The sequence below is a fragment of the Nylanderia fulva genome, unplaced genomic scaffold, assembly GCF_048542155.1.
Source record: "Nylanderia fulva isolate GAGA-0341 unplaced genomic scaffold, ASM4854215v1 Scaffold23, whole genome shotgun sequence".
NCBI lineage: Eukaryota > Metazoa > Arthropoda > Insecta > Hymenoptera > Formicidae > Nylanderia > Nylanderia fulva.
In genome coordinates, this window is record NW_028190293.1 from 1,734,127 (window position 1) to 1,758,802 (window position 24,676).

Below are 24,676 nucleotides of genomic sequence, written 5' to 3' on the forward strand. Positions count from 1 at the left end.
GCATCATTTATCCGTAACAATAATTTAATATTTTGTAAATAATATAATATTTCAGCTTTTGCATCTTTTTAATTAACATTGTAATTCCCATTTAGCAAGCACACGTCATTTTAACGTTTAATGACATCAGTTTGCTACTTGGGTTATAAAGTAATAGAAAGCTTATTTTATGTATTTCTATATATATATATATATATATATATATATATATATATATAAATTTTTCTTTTTGTTTTACTTTTTCGCAATAAAAATATAATATATATATATATTTTTTTTTTTACAAAAAAAATACTATTGAAAACATTTCAGAAATCAAATTAATTTTATTAATTTATTACTTATCTTTTATCTTATCTATATACTAAAATATATTAAATTAAATTAAGAATTTCACTGTATTTAAAATTCTCTTTTATTGTTAATAATTAATATCTCAATAATACAAATAATGAAATAATATTATTGCAACAAATATATATATATATATTTATATTGATGAATCATCTTCGGAACTTTCAAAATCAGCGAACCACGCTTTATGTCATACACGTAATCTAATTATAATAGACATCAATATTACACAAATGTCATATAACATGGTATATGTATAATTATCGTTAATCTTCAGAACGATTGGGCGTATATAATCAATTGTTGCTTTCTCTTTCAGATATTGTTTAAATTTGAATCTGCATTCATTTCAAGTGCAGAAAGAAAGAGGATGCGTATTATGAAATGAACTCGAGATCTTGCGGATGCACCAATGCAAGGACTACACATTTGAGAATAGATTTCATATAACATATGGTATGCATAATTATCGTTAATCTTCAGAAAAGATTGAATATATCTCCATTAACACATTAACGTTATATATATAAGCGTTTCAGAAACGTTCGAACCTTACGTTCATATAAAACATATGTAAATGTCCAACTATAGTCAAACGTTATACAATACTTTTACTACCATTCGTTATTGAGGCTTATTCAATAGAATTTTAAAAGATTGCAAATTTAATTAGGTACATCAATATTCTCTGTGCACTAAAAAATATAAAGACTCACAATTCTTCGAGTGATACAAAAGTCTTTAGATTTTTACTGTTCTATACATACGGACGTTCTCATCGTTAAAGAAACAAACTGCATTTAGCAAGTTAACAAATGAAAAACCTTTGTTAAACGTTTACATAACGTTAAATATATGTATCCCGATATAACTGGAAAATCACCGGAATATATCCCGGTGATATATATATAATCAATAATTGTTGCTTTCTCTTTCAGGTATTTTTAAATTTGAATTGCACTCATTTCGAGTGCAGAAACCGCGAGAGAGCTTGCATTATGAAACGAACTCGAGGTCTCGCAGATTCATCAGTGGAGGGATCGGCTATAGTAGGGGTAGAACTACTGTATCGAGGGTCTCTCTCTCTCTCTCTCCCCTACTAGTAGCGACATTTAAAATCACACTGCCGCTCGCCGCCAAACGGCAGTGTTGGGTGTCAGTCTGCGCAGCGGCGCGTTGCGTTGCTTAGCTCGAGAGAGTGGTGAGTTAGCCTGAGAAACCCGCCGGGTGGTTCGCTAATTGAAGTCCCGCAAGATCGGGAGCTTCCGAGAGAGTGTCCGAGAGTGCAAAAGAAGAAAGACAGCGAAGGGAGAGATAAGAATCATCACAAATAAATTGGACCATTTTTCATCCATCAACAACTGGTCTGACGTTTCTCGCCCCCTGTGTAAAAAATGGCCCCGTCGTGCTTTGAGGTGATCCTCGTCGGCTTCATCCTCGTGCTGCCGTTCCTCTACGAGACCAGCCGCACCTTCCGTTACTACTTCAAGTTCCTGGTCTATTACGGCATCGTAATGGTGAACGCGGTGCTTCTGATGCCCCTCATCTCTCTGCGACCAGGCAACGTTAAGAATTTCTTGTTAGTATATATATAATATATATATATATATATATAATCTTTATATATAGGGTACTAACGAAAAAAAAAAAAACAGGTATAGACACTGTACTTGCGCGATTGATTATTGAACTTCTGAAATCTTCCAAAAATATTTCTATCAACGATAAGATAAAAAATATATCTGTTATCGATCATATAACATAACGTCTATGTATGTGTATGCATATGTGCGTCTCGCCGGAAAACCCCCATAAGCGCGATCGATCGATATTGCGTGTGTTATTGCGCTCGTTCGCTCGTTGTCTCGTTTCGTGTGTTATTACACGGTTCCCTCGTGTGTTTCCCTTCGTACGGTCTTCCTCGTGCTAGCTTGACAGCGGGCAACTCGAGAATCACCGGGACGACCGAACACGGGAATTTATTGACCGATGCTCGCTGGTTGTTTAGTGGGTGGTGGTGATGGTGGTGCCGGCGGTATTTGTGGTTGTTATTGCGAACGTCGTGTCAATGTTAGTGCTGGATATGAGTGGAGGCGGAGAGGGTTTAAACTTGTATCTCGGAGCTATGAGAAAATGAGTCGCTTCCCTATATAATAATGGTACTCTTTACACACAACAGAACAAACAGAATAATATATATAAATACTGTGAAGCAATATATATATTTATTATTTATATTTCTCACATTTAATATTTTACGTCACATTAGCGTTTACGTAAATAGAATACGTAATAACGTTGTTATTGTAAAAAAATTGTAAAGTGTGCGTAGGAGTAATTAATAGAGACGGTCAATTGGAAATCTCTGTGTTAAGCTAATATTTATATTCGTACGAAATGTTTGTCGAACGTATCGGTTGACTCTTAGATAGAAAAATTTCCTTGGTGGAAATTCTTTATTCGATAGTCACTCGTTGCATATCCGATAAATTCATTATACGACAATGTAATATCACCTTTATATTTTACTCTTTAGTACCGGTTTATTGATAGTAAATATTTGTGTTAATATGCTGCCAGCATCTCAGATCCAAATATTTTAGATACTATCTGTATATATTCGTGCATACACCATTAGGACATCGTATATATTAACATTAATTTTTATTCCATTGATCAGGAATAATTATTAAGCAGTAATTTAAGATCTTTGCAATACATTGATATTTATCTTTTTTGAAACATTGAAAATCATAATTTTTGGATCTTTTTAAACTATGATTTCAGCATAATTTATTCATATGGTTTTTTCTATTATTTCAATTTACTTAATTTCTTTACACACATATATTAACATTGATTTTTTATATAATATAACTTTATAAAGTCGATATATATACATATATATATATATATGTGTGTGTGTGTGTGTGTGTGTGTGTGTATTTTTTTCATATCTCTTTTATATCTATTAAAAATGGAAAAAAGAATAGAGCTTAAAATTTAATTATTCATTTTTTTAAAAGTACATTATCAAATTTTGAAACAAATTTTATTACGTGTTAACATATGTGTCAACATATTTGCCAAGATTTATGACCTCTTTTGATAGAAAACAAATGTGAAAGGACATAATACAAAGTACAAATTTCTTTAGAATTTAAAAAATTCTATACATTTCTTGAAAATTTAGAAAATCTTTTCTCTTTAAATTATTTCGATTTAACAAACTTTTCTTTAATGATATATATAAATGTGATATATATATATATATATATATATATATATATATATAAATTCATCTGTAAATTATTTACGCATTCCTTATCTCAATAGAGCGTTTCTGATAAATAGAATTATCGTTTTTTCGTTAATTTATAAATTGTTCATAAAATTATATTGAATTTTAGTTGTTATATATATTTATAAAGTTATTCTGCTTTTGTTATTCTGATTCTTTAAAATCATGAGAGATAAAAAGTTGCATTCTTTAAAATGTTAATGTAAAGTTATTCTGTTCTTATTATTCTGATTCTTTAAAATCATATATTGGTTATTTAAACTCATATTGGTTATTCTGTTTTTTTAAAATCATGAGAGATTAAAAGGTGCTTTAAAATGTTAATGTAATTTTTTTCACAATATTGTTTTATAAGAAATTTATTAAACTACAAATCGAATAAAATAGATGCTACTAGAAAATATTCTACGTAATCTTTAGATCTGTTGTTTTAGGTTGAACTGACTGAATATACAATTCATAGTTTTTATGTTTATTTTTTTCTTTCAATGTGAAAATAAAAAAATGAACTCTGAACTAATGCATCAATCAATTCAACTGTTTTATAAGGAAAATGCATTAAACTACAAACGACATAAAATAGATGCTACTAGAAAATATTCTACGTAATCTTTAGATCTGTTGTTTTAGGTTGAACTGATTGAATATGCAATTCAAAGTTTATGTTTATCTTTTTCTTTTAATGTGAAAATAAAAAAATAAACTCTGGACTAATGCATCAATCAATTCAACTGTTTTATAAAGAAAATATATTAAACTACAAACGACATAAAATAGATGCTACTAGAAAATATTTTACGTAATCTTTAGATCTGTTGTTTGGGTTGAACTGATTGAATATGCAATTCAAAGTTTATCTTTATCTTTTTTTCTTTCAATGTGGAAATAAAAACATGAACTCTGAACAAATACAATCAATTCAACTACGAACAAACAACAAATCTTATAATACATATTGTGTATTTATTTGTACATATATAATCATTCTTTTTTTTTATAAAAAAGTGCGTCGATTTAATAATAATAATTTTTAAACGTGGATATGCGCTTGAATTTTACGTGGAATGGGGGCAATTCTTTCGTACATATTTATTAAGAAAATTATCTAAAATGAAGACATTTGTCTCTATGATTTCATCAAGTCGTAGTTGTACTATATAAAATGTATTTTGCAGATTGGCATCATCGGTGTGCCATCATATTAGTACTCTGCTGGGATTGCGCTGGGAGCTAAGGGGCAGAGAACACCTGGAGAAGGACAGGGCTTGCATAATAGTGGCGAATCATCAGAGTTCGCTGGATATATTGGGGATGTTCGATCTGTGGCCGGTGATGGACAAATGCACCGTCGTCGCCAAAAAGGAGATCTTCTACGCGTGGCCGGTTGGCCTCGCCGCATGGTTGTGCGGTCTGATCTTCATCGACAGAATGAATTCCGAAAAAGCGCGATCCGTACTTAACACCGCCACGAACGAGATCCGGGACAAGAAGGTAAAATCCCATGCATAAATTATTAGCACTGATTATCAATTAGCTTTTTCTGCTATTTTCGATGTTTCGTAGATCAAACTGTGGATATTTCCCGAAGGCACCAGGCACAACACCGGTGAGATACACCCTTTCAAGAAGGGTGCCTTCCATGTCGCAATCAAATCCCAATTGCCTATACTACCGGTCGTATTCTCCTCCTATTATTTTTTGTCGGCGGAAGAGAAGAGATTTGATTCAGGTAAGAAATTGTAAAGTTGATCGTACAGTATATGGAGAACAAAAAAATTTTTATCTAATTAAATTTTCAAGAATTAAGTTTCAAAGATATAAGATTAATGATTATTTTATTTTTTCACGCTCAAAATTTTAATAAATTTATTTATAACAACAAAAGTTATTCAAATTTATTTATATTTAATAAAGATAATTCCTTTTTGAAAATTAGAAATTTTTCAACAACTTGAAATTGATTAACAATTGTTTATTCGAAGATTAATAAACTATTGGTAGAAATATTTTTTATTAATAAAAATGTAAAGAAAATTATTAATTTTAATTCAAGGACACGTTCTCGTAACAACGTTGCCACCCATTTCCACGGAGGGACTCAGTACGGACAATGTAGAGGAATTGTTGGAGAAAACACGAAGCGCTATGAGCGAAGTATTTCACGCGATGAATCGCGAGATCCAGCTGTCCCTCGCTGCCGGTAAGTCGTATGCTGAATGATCGCCATCCGGTGGACCATAACGAGCAACCTCATCTTACAGGGGAATAAGAGAGAATAAGCAAATACTCTTTTACAAGAGTAGCGAATAAACCTCCGCGCGGGAACCAAAGACTAAGTATCTGCTTAACGTTCTCTCATGATATTATTTTAATTTATATTTTAACATTTTTTCAAAGTGAAGGTAGCGTAGATAGCGTTAAATTTTATACACAGTATATATTGCATATTTTATTCCTTATTCTTCATAAATTTATTATTTATTTTTAGCTGTGCGAATCGCACAACAATTTTAAATAGCTCTTTCTGTAATTCTTTCACTCGCATAGTCAGTTACCAAAGCTTACTTATTATCATTGATGTACAAATGTCATTCGTGATACGTGGAACTTTATAGATGATTTTTTATCATAGAATGAACAAAAGATTATTTTAATTTAAAGATATTGCATTTTTAAATTAAGATAAAAAATACACAAGTGAAATAAGTATAAAATCTAACAGAAAAGTTATATGCTGAAGAATTATAAACATCACTTTTAATTAATTAGGTGTAAGTTTAAAAAACAACATATTGTAAACTATACAGCACTCTTTACCATAGACGAGAATAGAAAGAAAAAGACAAAACATTTGACATGATTTTTCGTAGAGTTATGAGCTGTAAATATGATTCATTAGAATCCATTTTGTAAATTGTGGGAACATTGTTAGCATTTATACTTAACAGATTTCACTAAATTACATTAGATATATTTTGTTATATACATATAAGGTATGCTTGTACATTCCTATTTGTCTGTTTTATGCTTCCACTCATTTCTATATGAGATGACATTTCTATATTTTACGTATGAATGATAATTGCATATAATTGTAATTACAGAATTACATTTTCATTTTAAACATCTAAAAAGACAAAACAAGTTCAATTTTTATTTTTTAGCCAATTCTCTAAATATGCATCTTTTTAATTAAAATTTTTAATTTTATTTTATTAAAATAAAAAATTTAAAAGTAAATTAAAAATTAATTTTATAATTAAATAAAGAAATGTATATTAAAATTAAAGAAATGTATTATAAAATTTAATTTGTTGATAAATTATTGATTGTTGATTTATTTTTTTAGTAAATTAATATCAAGATGAAAAGAGAAATAATATTATTACTAATTGTATAATATATTAAATCAGAAACACACATAGTGTATCACATTGTATTGCAGTGTACATACATTTTCACTTAGTTATGATTGCGATATTATGAAAAATTTATCATGACTGATCGTGATCATCTTTTAGAAATCAAATTTAGTTTCTGGATATTTCTCGAGTGTTTGTATATTTATATATATATTGTATTTTTAATTATAGTACGCCCCTGTTTTCTATAATTGAGATAAATGCGACATCCTATGTAAAGAGTCAATGCTTTCTTTTATATTATTCCCTATAAAATTGGGAACTGTGTTCACTTTATAGCATAGTTTACATGATGCTTTACTGCTAACTTATTGCAATTTATTAAATTAGAACATCTTAACTAATGTACTAATTGATGAAAAAGAAAGCAGACTAATTTAAAAAAGCATTGCGTCAACTACGCTTTTATTTTTCTTCCGAGATTATTGCTAAAATTCAGTATATACTATTAAAAATTATATATTCCATTATACATATTTCACTGACATGTGTTTTGCGTTTTCCAATATTGTACAAAATTCCAATATAAAAAGAAAGATGGATTTGGTATAGAATTATAAACGCTTAGTCACAGCCATAAAACTCTTTAACTATAGTATCATGAATCACTCAACTATAGTATCATGAATAAATGATCATATGTTTAATTATTGGTGTCTTGCCAATAATTAAACTTTTATACTGTGATATTACGTTTATGTTTTCTATATCAAACATCAATCTTTTCGTAAGTTATAACAGCTATGTGATAATAGCTGTAACACAATTTAATTAATAGCATGCTAGAATCGTGTTTGTTTAGTCACTAAATAGTTCATTGCATTGACTTCTGATAGCTTCCTGTAATCTTTAATCAGGTAGATGATTTCTGCCTAATGTACTATACAGACACAAATATTTCAAGATATCGATTATCTACGATATGTCAAATGTTCTACGATACGATTAATCCAATTGTGAAACTATATAACTTAAAAATATCACATATACAAGCGAACAATTTATGTAGAAAAGTTGAGACATAAATCAAGTTTTAAAAATTGTATTAAGATGAATCGCTGCGTCTCCAGTTTGCATTATATTAATTCTATTCTAATCTATATTCTTCAACTCGAATTCGCACTGCATGTTTTGCGTTAAATATGATCAATATGTGATACAAACGATAACAGCCGAGTATTATTTTTAGCGTTGCATGTGTAGCGCGAATACATGAATTGCGTCTAAAAATTCGTGCTATATATCACTTTATGAATGAACAATTCACATAATGAAACATGTATCTTTTAAGTGCTATTTATAGATTTTCTAAGATACACTTCTGTTATTGCAGCTGTTGTATTATGTCTTAATGTTACTGTTAATATTGTAACATTTACTTTATATATCGTGATGATTAAGCTCTGTAGAATTGTGCAAATATTTTTGTATCATGAAAATGAATTGAATCTGACAGCGGATCCATAGCGGAAATTATACTTAATCTTGTTTATTGCATATTTTTTGTTGAATAGAAAGAGCGCATTTCGATAATAATGTATTCATACACGAAAGAATCGTAATACTAGCGCCTGATAGAGGACTAACTTTTATTGAGAATACTATTTGAAATTTCTAAAATTTGTTTTTTTATTACATTAGGTACAATCGTGTAACCGTTTGACTTTCACGTTAATATTATCTTCCTGATAAACAAAAAAACGCACAATTTTCAACCAAACGCGTTAAAGCTGCGTTTAATGTACGATTTCTAGCGTAATTGAATACTATTTCGTGCATGAATAAATAGAAATTTGGAGTAAAGTTTTTGCGATTTGGAGAAAAATCTATAGAATTTTTTTTCGTATTTACAAATATATTATCAACATCTATCCTTCTTGTCGAAAATAAAGTAGGTTTTATTATCAAAAATTATCAACGTGTCGTTTAATTATGAAAATGAGATCACAAATCATATCTTTAAATAATACTTTATTTAATTCAAATATCTCCTTCAAGTATTTATCATCTCTGTACCAATTTTGAAAGAGCAGTGGTATCACACGATAGTTTATAGAGCAAACCAAAACATCGTTCCATTCTTACTTCAATATACATAGATAGAATTAAAAGATTAAAATTTAAATGCAAGTGTATCTATTGCATCAATTAATAATTTCATGAATAAAAGTTATGTAAAAAATTAGCATATAACTTATCATCCAAAGAGTTTTGTACTTGGGCTGTGCATTTGTCATGTTATAATATTGATCGATTGAAGCGAATATTAATTAAATGACCACATTCACAAACAGGGTTCAACGAATTATATGAACTCTTTATTTGTCTGCGAAATGAGAGCCATACTGATCAAATTTATTGATTATAATGTTTTGTGTACACTATATCGATTATATAAATAACTGCAATGTAAATTAAAACATGGTTTGCAAAATGCAAGAGCAGATAAATAAAGAAACTTGATTTTAAATTAAGAGTATATTATTTATCTCTTTAATGGCAATAATACAAAGATCTATGAAAATGAAAATAGTATTCATAAAATAAATCTTTTTCAATATTACAATATGGTTATAATTAAATTATATTTAAATATTGAAATATATGAAGTAGAATAAAAGATATAGAACCAAAAAATTAAAATTTTAATACATTAAATTTTCAAATATAAATATAAGTCATTGTCAGTTAAATATCTGTATAAATCAAAATATGTCTAAATTTTTTAATTATTTAAAAAATTTTTTTAATTAAATATAAAAGAACTCTCTTTTGTCTGTTTAAAACTTATAATTTGTAATTACATTGTGTAATATTTTAATTTTTTTCTAGAAAAAAAAATTTGTATAATGTGTTCTATTATTCTCTCTATACTTCTTATTCAATATTTATGTTACATTTTATGTATCAAACAAAAAAAACACAAGATGCACATTACCTAGATTAGATCTACGAGATTTCGTAGATCATTACTGAAATTACAAGTCCATTGTACCACTTCTCTGTTTCTCTTGACTCTCAGTCCATGCCTTCGCTATTGTTTTCTTCATCTCGTCGTCCCCGTCCTGATACATCTTCTTCATAAGATTCATTAGACTAGCCCCGGGATCGTTGTCCTCGCCCAATTCCGGTACAGATGACGATTTCGCATCCTTGATCCTCTTCTCTACTAATGTAATGTGAGACCAATCTTTGGCAACTTTTTTTGTGAGTAACACAACAATCATATCAGTCTTTATTTTAAAACTACTCTTCTCGATGTCGATTTCAGCACACAAATTATTGATTGGCAAGTTATAATTTTTGTTATCCAGACCAAGTACTCGCAAATCCAAAGAATCTTTTGTAAAATTGCAGATGATGGATTGTTTGGGCAACTGATGAACATCTTTCAATGTTATATAGATTTTCACTGTTGTGAGCGTCTGGTCCCATCCATAATTGTTCAATTTCACTTCATAGCACTTTTGGGGACCATTGAGCGAAGGAGTTGTTGGTTTGATAGCTGCATCCTTGTTTTCCTCAAGTAATTTTGCTAATTCCGTTTGTAGTCTCCTAATTTCCAGTGTCAGCACATCTTTACTTCGTTGCCTATGAGCCTGCTCGAGTAAACTATTGAATTCCTCAATGTCTAATTTCACCTGTTGAGAAGAATATTAAATTTAAGTATCAAAATTATTAAAATTTAAGTGAAGCAGACAAAACTTAATATTAATTAGTTTCAGTAAAATATTTGATACATTAAGACCAAATTATATACATTTTATTACATTAAATTAATCATACTAATTTTTGAGTAGAAAACAAAACATAAAATAGAATTTTAATAGTACACTCACTTCGTCACTTTTCGTCGACATTGTTCTTGTTGAATAATTCACAGCTCACGCAAAATATTCACGATATCGTAATTTTATAGAGAGATGAACGTCTTCGAACCGACACCCAGAGATCAAATGCTGACGAAATTCACGATAGAACGGCACACAATCTTCCAGAATTTTCGCTGCTGGATGGAAAGACAAAGATACGAATCCGAATCTTTGGTCAAATCTGTTCTGCACTGTTGCACTTTGTACAGTAGAGTTTATAGGATGCGTTCGTATTGGTGCACTCCTCGAATTGGACCAATATGAGCGCATTGAAGTGAAAAGGAGCAAGTTGGAAAATGCGACGCGGACAACCCTAAAGAGACGTCTTGCTGATTGGTCAATTAGATACGAGATAGGATTTTCAAACGAACTCCCACGCGTCTTTTTGCGCTGAAAAGCGTTCTTAAACATTTGGTTTAATAACATGACATATATCGATTTCGTGTACGCGAATGTCGTGACAATATCAAGGAATTGTGTTTAATGTATGTATTCATTTTGACGCTGTGGAATATTATTTTATTAAATAATGGAACAGTCTCTTAAAAGAATGTCCGATGAGGTGGAGCCAAAAATTCTCGAACCTGTTCTAATGCGAATGGATAAAGAAAGTTGCATACGTATTGACAAAAATGAGGTAATAAAATATATTATTTTAATTTAGACGAATTAATTGTAAGAATTTATTGTGATTTCTCAGTCGTACTTATGTCTCAAACAATTTTAATTATTAATGAGAGAGTAATAATATATATACAGGGTGACTCGCGTATCACCTCGTAAGCAAGTCAAACCGAGTAGAAAAGTCCTCTACCATTTTGCGAAATTCTTAATAATTAATGAGAATAATTAATTAATATTAAATTTAAGTATTAAAATTTAAGTGAAGCAGACAAAACTTAATATTAATTAGTTTCAGTAAAATATTCTGCAAAATGGTAGAGGATTTTTCTACTTCACGAGAGGTGATACGCGAGTCACCGGATACCCTGTATACATATATATTAGAATAAATATATGCATCTTCCCTATATGTATGTATGAAAATGTTTTGTTCATTTTTATATGTAAAATATATACAATTTTTATAATGTATAAGTTAAAAAGGCAGTCTCAATAATATCTACTAATACAGTAAAACCATAAATTCAATTTAAACTCCCACACAAGTTAATATAATTATTTATTTATAACATTTTATTGCATTTTTTGTGGTGTATCTATATCAGAAATATGTAAATCTTGTAAATATAATCTTTTTGGGGGAATATTTACAGTTTAAAATTGGCCGTGCAAGAGATAATGATGAAATTATATTGGATGTTATGATATCTAGAAGACATTGTGTCTTTAAATGTTATAAGGATGAATGGATGATTAAAGATTTAAGTTCGTCTTCAACATTTGTTAATAATGTTCCCATCCTTCCTGGAGTACCACAAAATATCTATCCTGGTGATGTTATACAATTCAGTCCTAATGAAACATTCAAGTATATATTTACTCTTGCTGAAAAAGATCATTGTGTTAAGAGACCACGTTTAGATGAAAAAATACTTGACACTGTTCTTATTCAACAAAAAACATTTGCCGAAAGTCAAAAGTGTCAGAGAAAAGAACTCAAGGATAAGCTGGAAATCAAACAAAAGGAGCAAGTTGTATTAAAACAGCAGCTTGAAGATTTGTTATCGCAACAGACTGTTATTCAAGATGATAAAGAGAATTTATTAAGACAAATTGAAGTACTAGAAAGTAAAATAAAGACAGGTAATACTCAAGAACAACATTTAAATAACATGTATTCCCAGTTATTGGAAAAATTAGAGAATGAAAGGCAGCAATTTGAGACAAGGATAAACAAAGAGAAGCAAAAGTGGCAAGAAGCACTAGATATGAGTAAGCAAGAGAAAGAAATGTTAGAAATAAAAATGAAAGAACAAATGGAAAAATGGAGAGAAGAACAACAAATAGAATGGAGAAATATGATGGAAAATAAGGTAAAGGAAGAAAAAAATATTCAAGCTCAATTATTGAATGAAAAAAATATTCTAGAAGAGAGATTGAAAGAAACAGAAAGAGCCTTAAAAGAACAAGAAGCAAGGGCGGGAACTTCGCAGGCAATGTTAAATGGTATGTTTTGATAAATTTTATTAAAAAAAGAAAATTGTTTTCTTTATCTGTATATATGATACTATTTTTTAATTATATATTTTTGACGATTTTGAACTTTTTACTATAAATTATTGAATTTTATTAGACTTCTATTTTTCAGCAAACATAATAACTGATGGAGCAAGTACAGCAGATAATTGTATAGTTGTAGAATTGGTAAATGTTGATCAATCTTCAGAATATCATATACTAGACACAATAGATTTAACTGAATTTAGCCAAAATGTTGTGGAGGCTAATACTAAGGATAATGTTTTTGGAAAAGTGAGTGACATTATGGACGAACAATTGACATGTAGCATATGCTCAGAATTATTTGTGAGAGCAACAACATTAAATTGCACACATACATATTGTGACCACTGCATACGTATGTGGAGTAAAAAACGAAGAGATTGTCCTGTCTGTAGAAAACCGATAATATCGATGAATAGGTCATTAGTTTTAGATAATTTTATTGAGAGTATGATTGAAAATTTGCCTACAGAACTCAAAAATAGAAGAAAAGAGATTATGGAAGAAAGAAAAGGTAAAAAATAAAATCATCATGATTTTAAATATTTTATATTAGTATTGCGATATAATTATATAGTGATATGTAATTGTCTCTCTATATATAATTTTTCTATATATACTTTTGTAGTATCTAATCCTTTTGTAATATTTTAGCATTAGAAAACAAGAGACGCTATTAAGACAAAGTACAAGAAGACAGATTATAGTATTTTATTGTATATGTTAATTTTATGATGTAAAAATGTGAAAAAATATTTGTCATAATTAATTAATGATAATATATAAAAAATATGTATAGCTTTGATCTTTCTTAACTACATGTGTTCAGAAAAATTCAAGTTTTATTTTTATAAAAAAAAAATAAAAGTACTTTTTTATATTTTATTAATTTTTACAGTATGTTGTAACAAGTGTAAGATGTGTAAATGTATAATGAATTAAATGGTTTTATGACATTAATTTTATACATTTATTCTTTAAGTAAATCTTTCTGCCAACTTTTAATTATTTTTTTTTTAATTCTCAAATTTTCAATAACTTTGTATTCGCAGTTTTGCAAATTTTTAAAAATTATCCTTTATTAAAGAGACGATATCAGGTCTCTGTCTAATATATTACCACAGTATATTACAACCTATTCTAACCTTATCCTTTGGTTATTTTCAAACGTGTTCTACACCTTTGCAGAGAGAATTTAACTGGAGAATGAGCAGATTAGTTATTAGACTATTAGTGCATTATTGTTGAAATTAATTAAAAATTGTATATCATTGATTGCTGAACAACATGCGAAACACATGTTCTTTTATTACGTACTTTCAAATATTCAGATGCATTAGTTCATCAAGTACATACTGGAATTTGTACAGAGAGAGTAAATTCATGAAAAAATTAATGCATGGAACTCATAAATCAAGAAGGTGAGAGATTTCTTCTGATAAATTAAGTTTACGTTTAAGTTACAAATTTCTATTGTGAAATTTTTGCAAATTTTTATTATATTATATTGCAGAAAGTGGTATGATCCAAAGACAGATTTACAAAGTACTATAGACATCAAGCAATCTAATCAAACAATCTCTGCACAAACAATGCGTAGAATGGTAGTCCGAGATAAACTTTTTATGAAGCACATTACAGACTTGATGTCGATGGGGGAAGTGTCCGATATCATTAAGGGAGGCATAGAAATTACTTGCGTGAAAATCACGTCAGATTTTAAATACGTCAATGTGTTCTGGATACACACTACTGATAATATCTCCTCATTTGTTAGCGAAGAAGCATTGCAACAATGTGCTAGAATTATTCGACATGAACTATCACAGCTCCGTGTTATAGGCATAGTACCTCCTATCCAGTTTGTCCAAGACAAACAGTTTTCAATGGCAACGGAAGTAGAAAAAAGATTAGCAGCAATAAATTTGGATAATGAGACACATTCTGAACCAATACAATGGAATGATTCACATACTGATATAATAGAAACTTTGCACTCGCAACCAGATACAAATCATGATTCTAAAATAGATGAACCTTATATAGAATTTCCAGTGATGAGACACGATGTATTAGGATTAGATCATCATAAAATTATGTCCCAGGTAATCTATCTTTTGTTAGAAATCATATTCTCAATTTTGTAATAAATAAGAGTTTTACAATAAAAACAACAATAAATATATGAGATATTTTGAATTGTTACAGATTATTGCTTCTGTTTCTAAGTCAAAAGAGGCTGTGCAAAGACGAACGTTAGTAGACATGGACTTTAACGTTGATAGTTCTTCCAATCTAGTGCCAAAAGAAAACAACTTCTTAACACAGAAAGAGCAGAAACAGATCTTCTCTGAATTTCTAGTCGCGAAACGAAAAGAAGAAAGACGCCTACGTCGTACGAAACAACTGCATCAACATGCATTATTAAATAATTTTGAACAAGAGATAGAGTCTATTGATGACCCTGAAGATGAATCTTATAGCGATGAGAATTACAGTGACGAATTCGACGACAGTGAGATGCGATAAGTTCAACTCTGGTATATTTCTCAACAATCTTTATTATTCAATATAAATATAATACTAATTCTCGATTTTCTTACATTTGTGTACAATAATTTATTAATAATAAAATGTATTGCACAATGTACATAATCTTCGAGATAATGCAATTCACAACAATAAAAAGACTAGTTACTATCTTCTGGACATTAGTCTATTTTAACAAAGGTAAGACTATAGACATAGTAAACTGCAATGATATATTGATTAAATTGCACCAAGATTAAAAAAAGAGAGCTTTAGGGAGTTCATCTTCTTTCTCAAGTATAAAATGATCATCATGTGTGGTAACGTTTTTACCCTAGTTAAAAAATGATAAACAGACTCCTAAAATATTGCCGCTTTCTTTTTAATTTTGATCCACGATTTTGTTACGATAGGATACGTGCACGCACGTACTTACTACACCTATAGGCAAGACTGTACATAATGTACAAAACTTTATCACGTAATTACATGTCATATACAAGCTCTTTGATCTCGTTGACTTATATAAATTTCTTATAGCATTTTGTATAAGATTTTAATCGATGTGTTTAAACTTGACGAGTATAAAGAATATAAATCTTACTTATGGCAAGACTATTCTTCTATCAATTTCGCATATTTGCAATAATACATTGTCATAATTTTCGAAACTGAAAGTGGAAATAATTATGTAAATAGTTATGCAATATCTACAATCAATTATCACAAAAAGCCAACGTCTATCAGTTTACATTTTTACATTATCATTTTTATATATTATATAAAGCTGCTGTGTTGTAGAACACAACAAAAAAATAACTTATAATTTAATATATCGCGTGTGCAATATTCTCCATTATATTATAATAAAGTGATTAATAATTCTCTATACTAATAAGAAGTGAAATGTTCTATTTTGTGAGAATAAATTCCGCGCGTTGGACTTTAATTAAATCTTAGTCGATCCTGATGTGTCTAATTTTTGTTCTTCAGGTCTTCGTGTTTCGAACGTTTCATTGGCTAAAGTTACATTTACTTCTTCATCAGTTGTGATTTTAGCATACGAACGTAAATTTGATGATGTTAAGTGAGATATTGAGTCACTTAAAGCGCATGCTTCCAGTACATATTTATTGAAGGTTTCACTTTTATCCGCATAAACATGATGACCAGCTCCGGTAATTACCTATAAAATATAATTTTATACATTTATAATTTATTCTTTTGTACAAACAGTTGCAAATTAATCTGTTTCACCACTATCGTAATTTAATTTTTACACCTGGACGTTAACATATGATGAGGATCGATTCTGTTTAATTGTTTCACCAGCTGAATTATCAACCCATGACCTGCTACCATATAGTAATGTTATAGGTATGTCATTGCTTAACTTATCCATCCGTTTAACAATAGGATTTTTCGCCCATCCAAAACCATGCATCATTGCATGAAATGCGCTTTCACCACTGTTAAAACAAATATAATATAAAAATATAGTACAACAGTACTCTTTAATTTGTTTCGAGATGTTATTTTTGAAACTTACGATGGTGTTTGCACATTACATTGATGTATGTATTGCGAAATTATAGTAGTATCATCCTTTAACAGAGGAGTAAACTTCTTCACTATGTCAGGTCTTGTCTTTTCAATGAGCCACTGTCCTATAATATAATTTTAATATAATAATGTAAGATTTATATACATAGATACACTCATATATGTACATAAATATATTCATAGCGACACTACTAACCAAATGGTCCAGCAACTCTAACTGCCCACAAAGGATTCAAAGGTTGCACTGCAAATGCTATAGCCTTAACCCAGAATGGTATATTTGCTTTCGCAGCAGCATCACTTGCTTTCGCAGGAGTATCGGATGGTTTTTCAGGAAAACCCCATGGATCAGCTAATATGAGATGTTTTACTCTTTCAGGATATTGCATAGCATAAGATGCTGCAAGAAAGCCACCCATTGAATGACCTAATAATACAAATTTTTCTAGTTGCATTTCTCTTCTCCATTCTTCTACGGAACGTATTAATTGTTCTTCGGCTTTTTGTGCATCGCTGCTAAAAACAGGTCTGCTACTCCTACCAAATCCTAAAAATTAAAAATTTCAAGTAATTATATATTATACACAAGTCTATCAAGTAAATTAGTAAAAGATATTTGTATGCAGTTACAAAGTTCAATCAATTAATCATATAGATATGTATGAGTCATATTTTTCAAGTGGACAATGATGAAAACAGAAAGAATTTTTGATCTATTAGATTGCATCATGTTATTTGAAATTACAAATTTGAAATTATATATATAAAAAATATATATGAATTATATATATGAAATTATATATATAAAGAATACTAAAAGTTTTAAATATTTTGATATCCAAAATATCTATGTCTTACCTAATAAATCAATGGCATACACTGGTCTCTGAGATGCAAGCGCATCCAGATTTAAACACCATAATGCTACTCCAGCTCCTAAACCATGTAATAAAACAATTGGTGTTCTTGGTGATTCTTCATTCAATGAAATAGTCCATATTTTATCCGCTGGACCCACTACTGGCCCAATATCCACATACCATCCTCTATATGCCGTTTTTAAACCTTGCAACATTGAAATTAGCACATATAAATTTTTATTTATCTTAATAAAATTCTTAAAATTTAATTATATTTTATTTACATGACAGGATCTTTTTTTCCACAGCACGTAACATGGTTGAAGATGATCCAGACCAACTAAACCATCCCCAAATCCAGCTGCTGTTTAGGAAAAAAAAAGGATTATTTTTCTCGTACACATACGTACGTAATTGAAAAAAAAATATATATTTCTTATTTTACAAAATATATTCCAAAATTTATATCAACGAAAATAATACAACTAACAAAAATTTGTGACAAGTCATGCTTTTACATCACACAGGTAATACTCTAGACATATGTATTAATAGTGGTGATATCATGTGCTTCCAATTATCTACTACGTTTTTATCTACATCATATCTCTCTAGCTACATAATTAATATTGTCACTGCGAAAATGAATTGCAAGAAACTAATAAAAAGATATACTCACTTAACAAGTTAACAACCATAAAACTGTCACATCGTGTTCATCTATATATATATATATTTTGTCAGACCGATTTTTTTTCTACCGCCTCTATTAATAAAATAATCTGTCATCATCGCGCAAAAGAAAAATTGTCGCAAAACGCAGGTGTACAGATACATGATGCCAATAAATGACGTAACGATGACTGCGCGGCAATCGCGTTTTAAAATTGCGACGTGTGAATCATATTTCGCGAGGATGAATTTTCACGATTAATTGCGAAAATATTTGACACAAAATCGCTCACCTTTTCGCTTGGACGACCTCATGATCTGCCATGGGTGCAACGTGGGTGCAAAATCACCTTCTCGCGGTCGCGTCTCGCCGCGATCCGGCCCTTTTTGTTGTTGACAACGCGGAAAAACACGCGCGTGTGTGCCGTAATGCGCACGATGCTATTATCTAACGGAAACGCGCGCTTGCTGTGCGAAATAAAATAACGCGCTCGCTCGGCCGAGCGAGCAGCGGCTTCGACGACGTGCTGGAGGGGAGAATGTCAGAAGGGGGAAGAAACAGCTGATATCGAAAGCAATTTCTAGAGCGTGTTCGTTCACTCGTTCGCGGGGGCAAACGAATACCTATACACACACACACACACATATATATATAGATATATATATATATATATATATGTTTTGCGTTATGTAGTTACATATGCGAATCTTCTTCTTTCGCGAAAAAATCGATCTCGAAGTTTCTTCGAGATCGATTTTTCAACCCTCGAATGCCGCTTTTAGTGAAGTGAAGACAACTTCACGCGACTCAATATTTTTCAGAAAAAATATTTTTTTTCGTGCAATAATTCGCACAGCCAAACGATACATACTGTAGATAAAATCAGGTATATAGATGAATCAATGATTTCGACGTGTAAAGAAATCTTTGGATGTGATTATCTATCCTTTTTTTCTCTTATTCAAACGCGATGAGAAGATATATAAAAAATTATAGTAAATTTAGAAACTAATAATATATAGTTTACAACTATAGTTTTAATAACTATATATATTATATTATATTAATATACATATATTATATATTAATTATAATAATAAATTTTAATAACTATATATAATATATTATTAAAACTATTAAATTTAGAATTGAAAATTGAATTCGGTTCATGAATTATTCATATATACTTATTTATTGTTTATATTACAGGTGGAGCTATGTTTTAGAGAAGAGCAACAAATCGATTATTTACATAAACCAGTTTCCCCCAGCAATTATTTCCGCATTTGAATGAAATAATATAATCTGAATTTCGCGAAAAAAAAATGTAAAAAAAGTAAGAGTAGTTGCATGATAACTGAAGAAAACAGAAAGCATTTATCAACTGTGAACCGTCAACATTTAAGGCACCGGCAAATTCTATCATCCGGGAAGACGAATCAGACCGGATGAGACGCGGATTTCGAATCTGGAGCATCAGCTGATTATGACGTAAGTCGCGCATAATCAAACGCGCGCGTGAGAATCGCGTTGCTCATATTTCCTGTTTTTCATTAGATTTCTTCGGCGATTCAAAATGACGTCATTTAATTACTTGTTATGTTACAACATAATAATTATACGCACATAAGTGAAATTCCTTGTCTAGAAGATCGTCGATTATGCCGACTCGACACCGGGAGGAAGACACTACAGTTCAAGGGTCGCATCTTTGTAAGTAATGCATATCAATGTACGATAAAAATGCTGATAATATATGTCTGCTCTTTTTCTCTATGACGTATTATATCGCGCCGGTAATCGCAACGTGTTATTGTTAAGGCCAAAATATAAAAGTGAATGATAACGCGTGAATAATTTCGTGTAAATTGACGAGTATAATTCCTTATACAAAGTAGATATATTAACACATATGTGTGTATCGTTATCATATTTTATTAATTGTGCGTTCATTACTTTTACATTTCTTTTGCTTAAATACTGACCAACGTAATATCTTTCATCGAGTGTTCGATGTGATATATATTGAACTTATTAATAAACATGAAACAGTTTCAAATCTTTCTCATCATTGTTTCGAAATTTCATTCATAATTAATCAGTAGCATCAAACTTGATGAAAATAATGTAAAAAATTAATAAACATAAATAATATACAAATATAGAAAAATTAAATCAAGTAAAAAAGATGAAGAAAAAAAATATTTTTAATGTTTTTTCAATGTTTCTCGATCGTAACTATATAGAATTTCCGGACTCTCTCATTAAAGTAATTTTAGAAATACAAATCATAGCAAATAAACATAAAATAACTTGTCCTACATATGTATATCTTGTTTACCGTTTTGTTACTAATTTACGTTTATCGCTGAAACGAAATCAAATAAATTCCAAGATTAGCGCAAAATAAAGTCTCATTGACGCAATAAGTAAGGGAACTGAGTTACACAAATCAGCGATGACGCGTAACTGCAATGATTGGATTTCGTGAATTAATATGCACTTGCGTTTTGCACCTATCGTGATTAATAATATTAATTGAACGCTATTCCATCGCTTGACGCAATGCGGAATCATACGGTGTAACAATCGCTATGCTGCTTATTGTTCATCGTACCTTGTACAAAGCAACTATGTCGCGAGTTTATCATACGATCAATTAACACCGATGTTTGTTACACAGTCCGCTTGCACCTACATGCTAATTTCGCGAAATTACATAGGAGTGTACATAAGCACACGTGGATTAATTATGTGAACTATATATATATATATATATATCTTGTAGAACATATAGCAAATTAAACATGGGCTGCACCTATATAAAGTAAAACGTTGATTTTTTAAGTATGATAATATTTTTCAATTAAGATTTAACATTAAAAGTATGTTATCGTAATTCGTTTTTATGTAGTTATTATTTTTTACAATGCAATTATTGCAATTAAAAATTTTAGAACAAGAAATGTATAATGCAAATGTGTTCCAAAAATTCTGATGAACATTCTCGACATTGTGTATCTCGTATCCGGAGACCTCGATAGAAAAGCTCTGAACACTTTTTGCCCTCCCGACAATATAAGCCATTCATCCCAATCAGCACATCCTCATTGCATGAGATTCTCATTACTCAGTCCAATTGTTTCGCGAATTCAACCGCATGATCGCGCCATAGATATTGTGATTTGTGTTCATTGTTAGACGATAAACGTGCATAAACGATGAGGATCAAATTATATTAACACCTAAATGTTTAATATATATTTATACTGTGTCAAATAATTTTTTTCTCTATATACACTTACTCTGTAATTATATTTATATATAATTATAAAAGAATATGTACATTTTATATATATTATTCATATTTATGACACGGAATTAAATTCTGATGTCTCGAATATTGTCTTAGAAAGTCTGTGACAAGTACAAAAAAGTGTTATCACAGATGACGCATATATATATATATATAACGAATAATGCAGTTACATGATGCTGCAACAAAGAACAATTTCGAATTTTTTGTCTTCATCTCATTAATCAACACGCGCAATATAAGAAAAGGGTGTCGAAAACGATGTATTTAAAGTATCTGAAGGCAACATGAAGTAGAAACATTTCATGTGTCGAGAAGGCGTGTTTCTCGCTAAATCGAGGAACACGGACGGACGGCAGGATACGCACGCACATTTATATATAATATATATGTGTGTGTGAAGTGAGCACGGAACTCACGTACACACGTACACATACGTCGCGGTGGCGTAGGAATACACGTGCTTCGTTTCGGGCGTCGCCTGCTGGGCACTACTTTCTCGCGGGTAGCAGACGATACCGAAGTCGCCAAAAGATAGGTGAATTTTCAAGGTTGAGAGACACGGATGAGGTAAGAATCGGATGAGATCTCGCACCCGGACAAATAAATTATACGATCCAACAGGCATCTCTTGGTGCACGTGAATGCACGACGCAGGAGAATCCCCATATTTCGCTACTATAACTTCTTTTTTTTTATTCCAGGACGTCTTCTCCGATTATTCATCGTACCTCGACCAGGTGGAGTGCACCGAAATCATCTGTAATCATTATTGCGATATAATAACTATTGGAATTGAAGTAACGTCAGATATCGCAATTAAAGGATTTTTAATCTATTGGTTTGTCTATTATATATATAAATTAAAGCTTTATTTTTTCTTGTCCAATTCCAATATAAATATATAGTATAACATAAATAAATAGATTCTTAAATAGAATAAGTAAAGATAGTTCTGTTTTGCTTTAGACAAATTTAAATGAATTATTTATATAGGCAATTTCAATTAATATATATTTAATACTTCTAGAATGACGTAATAATTTAATTATTAGAGAATGTCTATGACTATTGGTATATTTATTACATATTTTTATTGGAGTGTAATATGCCGAATGATGATGGTATAAAAAGGTTCATGTAAGAAAAAGAATAGATTGAGCGAAACAAGGAACCAGGTGGTGGACTAATTTTGTGAGTTAAAGGAGAAAGGTACGATGATCATAGTGATAAAGCCAGAGAGATAGAAGAAAGACATTGGTCTAATCCATCTAGCAGTTCTATGAGTAGATCAAGCTGTAGTGGAGTTAGTAGTGGTAATGAAAAGCAGTAATAAAAGATAGTTGTCGTAATTTAAAATGGGGAGGTAGTATGCCTAATATAAAAGAACCAGTAAGGACATTGATTAGCACTTTTAATGTACATAATTATGCTCATAATACAGTTGAAACTAATTTTACACTGCAAAGCAATGACAAAAATATCGAAGTCTCATTTGATAAAGGTATGGATAAGTACTAGTTTAGCAGATATCTGGACAATATAAAAAGGAAGATAATATGTGAGTTCTATAGAATTACGGAAAGTAACGATAAAGAAATATTGGACACAGCTGAGCTAATTTTTTATGTTAAATCATTTCCATTTAATATGAGTAAAGGCATGTTATTAGGGAATAAACAGAATGGATTGAAGTTTGTGACACCTGTAGAAGAGGGCATAATTTTTAATTTGAAGTCTTATTTGACTGCTTTACTTACAAAAGATGTTCTAGATTCTAGAGGATATGCTGACTTGTGACATTAGGGCATCTGACAGAAGATTATTTATGGTATGGTGAATTTCCTAATAAAAAATTATGTCAGCAATTTGAGAGTATGTTTTTATTAGGGATGAAAGCAAAGTATGAAAATGTTCCAAAGAAATCTCTAAAGATTGAAGATAATGATGTATATATCAAATACGTTTTTAATTATGAACATAATGACATGACATATGAGAAAAGTTTTCTTGACTTCATTCATCCAGATGATTCATAGCGATGATAAAGACGTATACTCACCAGACTTTGGACATCGCTATTGTTTTATACGTCAGCTTTCATAGACCGCACCTAGGAACTTTAGACAACGGAGCGTCGACGCTCTGGCGATAGCACCCCTTCGCAAAATCCTTCTCCCCTTTCCTTCAATTATTCATAGAAACAATTACATGGTAGTCGCATCATCATATCAAGATATCGGAGCTTCCTCGCGCTCCGTGAAATTTATAATTACACAGAGCGCGCGTGTATATCCATCGTGCTCGAGGATCGATAATCCAACTCCATGCGATGGAGTCAGCATTTTCAAATTTTTAGGTTATAGTACGCGAGTTTTGCGGCGAAGGGGTGGGGGAGGAACGCGCGGGGGAGAAGGATAGATATGACACGAAAACGAACGGAACTACTTCGCTAACTACGGCGGAGCAAAGCTGTCACGGCGCTGCGCGGCAGCTGCGCGCGCATGCGCGGCGCGACGCGCTTGAATACGGCAAGTGACGGAGGCGGCGCGCGATTGGCCGCGCGTCGAAGGCGCGCGGTTGCTAGGCAACAGTAATA

General features: G+C 30.7%; 5 protein-coding genes and 1 long non-coding RNA gene across 10 annotated transcripts; 3 read left to right on the top strand and 3 right to left on the bottom strand.

Annotated features, from left to right (window-relative positions):
* The first annotated feature begins 1,466 nt into the window (after positions 1-1,466).
* On the top strand, positions 1,467-9,547 carry Agpat1 (1-Acylglycerol-3-phosphate O-acyltransferase 1). 2 transcript variants are annotated; one of them, XM_029304442.2, is made up of 5 exons: positions 1,467-1,933; positions 4,831-5,146; positions 5,219-5,384; positions 5,709-5,855; positions 5,917-9,547. In XM_029304442.2, exons 1-5 carry the CDS (start codon positions 1,749-1,751, stop codon positions 5,922-5,924), a joined length of 822 nt encoding a protein of 273 aa, XP_029160275.1. In that variant the 5' UTR covers positions 1,467-1,748; the 3' UTR covers positions 5,925-9,547. The 2 variants fall into 2 exon arrangements, with proteins under 2 accessions (XP_029160275.1, XP_029160269.1); XM_029304436.2 differs by having other exon boundaries at positions 1,468-1,933; positions 5,709-9,547.
* LOC114932259 (calcyclin-binding protein) lies at positions 9,032-11,157 on the bottom strand. Its single transcript, XM_029304418.2, has 2 exons — positions 10,917-11,157; positions 9,032-10,718 (listed from the first exon to the last, which is right to left on the bottom strand). The coding sequence occupies exons 1-2, from the start codon at positions 10,935-10,937 to the stop codon at positions 10,056-10,058; spliced, it is 684 nt and encodes a 227-aa protein (XP_029160251.1). The 5' UTR covers positions 10,938-11,157; the 3' UTR covers positions 9,032-10,055.
* On the top strand, positions 10,858-13,934 carry LOC114932226 (uncharacterized). 2 transcript variants are annotated; one of them, XM_085483056.1, is made up of 5 exons: positions 11,545-11,586; positions 11,863-11,983; positions 12,227-13,079; positions 13,222-13,650; positions 13,791-13,934. In XM_085483056.1, exons 3-5 carry the CDS (start codon positions 12,275-12,277, stop codon positions 13,814-13,816), a joined length of 1,260 nt encoding a protein of 419 aa, XP_085339182.1. In that variant the 5' UTR covers positions 11,545-11,586; positions 11,863-11,983; positions 12,227-12,274; the 3' UTR covers positions 13,817-13,934. The 2 variants fall into 2 exon arrangements, with proteins under 2 accessions (XP_029160210.2, XP_085339182.1); XM_029304377.2 differs by lacking the exon at positions 11,863-11,983 and having other exon boundaries at positions 10,858-11,586.
* Positions 13,935-14,214: 280 nt separating this feature from the next.
* LOC114932250 (uncharacterized) lies at positions 14,215-22,915 on the top strand. The gene is made up of 6 exons (XM_029304407.2): positions 14,215-14,557; positions 14,650-15,241; positions 15,345-18,494; positions 19,971-20,252; positions 20,319-20,474; positions 22,782-22,915. The coding sequence occupies exons 1-3, from the start codon at positions 14,424-14,426 to the stop codon at positions 15,663-15,665; spliced, it is 1,047 nt and encodes a 348-aa protein (XP_029160240.1). The 5' UTR covers positions 14,215-14,423; the 3' UTR covers positions 15,666-18,494; positions 19,971-20,252; positions 20,319-20,474; positions 22,782-22,915.
* Positions 15,680-19,299, bottom strand: puml (pummelig). 3 transcript variants are annotated; one of them, XM_029304387.2, is made up of 7 exons: positions 19,054-19,299; positions 18,373-18,452; positions 18,087-18,293; positions 17,425-17,775; positions 17,215-17,332; positions 16,948-17,134; positions 15,680-16,851 (listed from the first exon to the last, which is right to left on the bottom strand). In XM_029304387.2, exons 1-7 carry the CDS (start codon positions 19,083-19,085, stop codon positions 16,615-16,617), a joined length of 1,212 nt encoding a protein of 403 aa, XP_029160220.1. In that variant the 5' UTR covers positions 19,086-19,299; the 3' UTR covers positions 15,680-16,614. The 3 variants fall into 3 exon arrangements, with proteins under 3 accessions (XP_029160220.1, XP_029160233.1, XP_029160226.1); XM_029304400.2 differs by lacking the exon at positions 19,054-19,299 and adding an exon at positions 18,768-18,825; XM_029304393.2 differs by lacking the exon at positions 19,054-19,299 and adding an exon at positions 18,579-18,731.
* LOC146723127 (uncharacterized) lies at positions 20,677-24,611 on the bottom strand. The gene is made up of 2 exons (XR_014924737.1): positions 24,140-24,611; positions 20,677-22,837 (listed from the first exon to the last, which is right to left on the bottom strand). It is a non-coding gene; the product is annotated as an uncharacterized LOC146723127 (long non-coding RNA).
* Positions 24,612-24,676: the final 65 nt, after the last annotated feature.

Bases quoted from the DNA above. Each gene is read 5' to 3' on its own strand.
- LOC114932259 (XM_029304418.2), bottom strand. From the start codon at position 10,937: ATGTCGACGAAAAGTGACGAA. The intron at 10,719-10,916 runs GTGAGTGTACTA...TCTTCTCAACAG, and splicing joins TGTCGACGAAAAGTGACGAA to GTGAAATTAGACATTGAGGA.
- puml (XM_029304387.2), bottom strand. From the start codon at position 19,085: ATGGCAGATCATGAGGTCGTCCAAGCGAAAAG. The intron at 18,453-19,053 runs GTGAGCGATTTT...TTTCCTAAACAG, and splicing joins GAGGTCGTCCAAGCGAAAAG to CAGCTGGATTTGGGGATGGT. The intron at 17,776-18,086 runs GTAAGACATAGA...TTTAATTTTTAG, and splicing joins GTATGCCATTGATTTATTAG to GATTTGGTAGGAGTAGCAGA.
- LOC114932226 (XM_029304377.2), top strand. From the start codon at position 11,479: ATGGAACAGTCTCTTAAAAGAATGTCCGATGAGGTGGAGCCAAAAATT. The intron at 11,587-12,226 runs GTAATAAAATAT...GAATATTTACAG, and splicing joins TACGTATTGACAAAAATGAG to TTTAAAATTGGCCGTGCAAG. The intron at 13,651-13,790 runs GTAAAAAATAAA...GTAATATTTTAG, and splicing joins GATTATGGAAGAAAGAAAAG to CATTAGAAAACAAGAGACGC.
- LOC114932250 (XM_029304407.2), top strand. From the start codon at position 14,424: ATGCGAAACACATGTTCTTTTATTACGTACTTTCAAATATTCAGATGC. The intron at 14,558-14,649 runs GTGAGAGATTTC...ATTATATTGCAG, and splicing joins GGAACTCATAAATCAAGAAG to AAAGTGGTATGATCCAAAGA. The intron at 15,242-15,344 runs GTAATCTATCTT...GAATTGTTACAG, and splicing joins ATCATAAAATTATGTCCCAG to ATTATTGCTTCTGTTTCTAA.
- Agpat1 (XM_029304436.2), top strand. From the start codon at position 1,749: ATGGCCCCGTCGTGCTTTGAGGTGATCCTCGTCGGCTTCATCCTCGTG. The intron at 1,934-4,830 runs GTTAGTATATAT...TGTATTTTGCAG, and splicing joins GGCAACGTTAAGAATTTCTT to ATTGGCATCATCGGTGTGCC. The intron at 5,147-5,218 runs GTAAAATCCCAT...GATGTTTCGTAG, and splicing joins ACGAGATCCGGGACAAGAAG to ATCAAACTGTGGATATTTCC.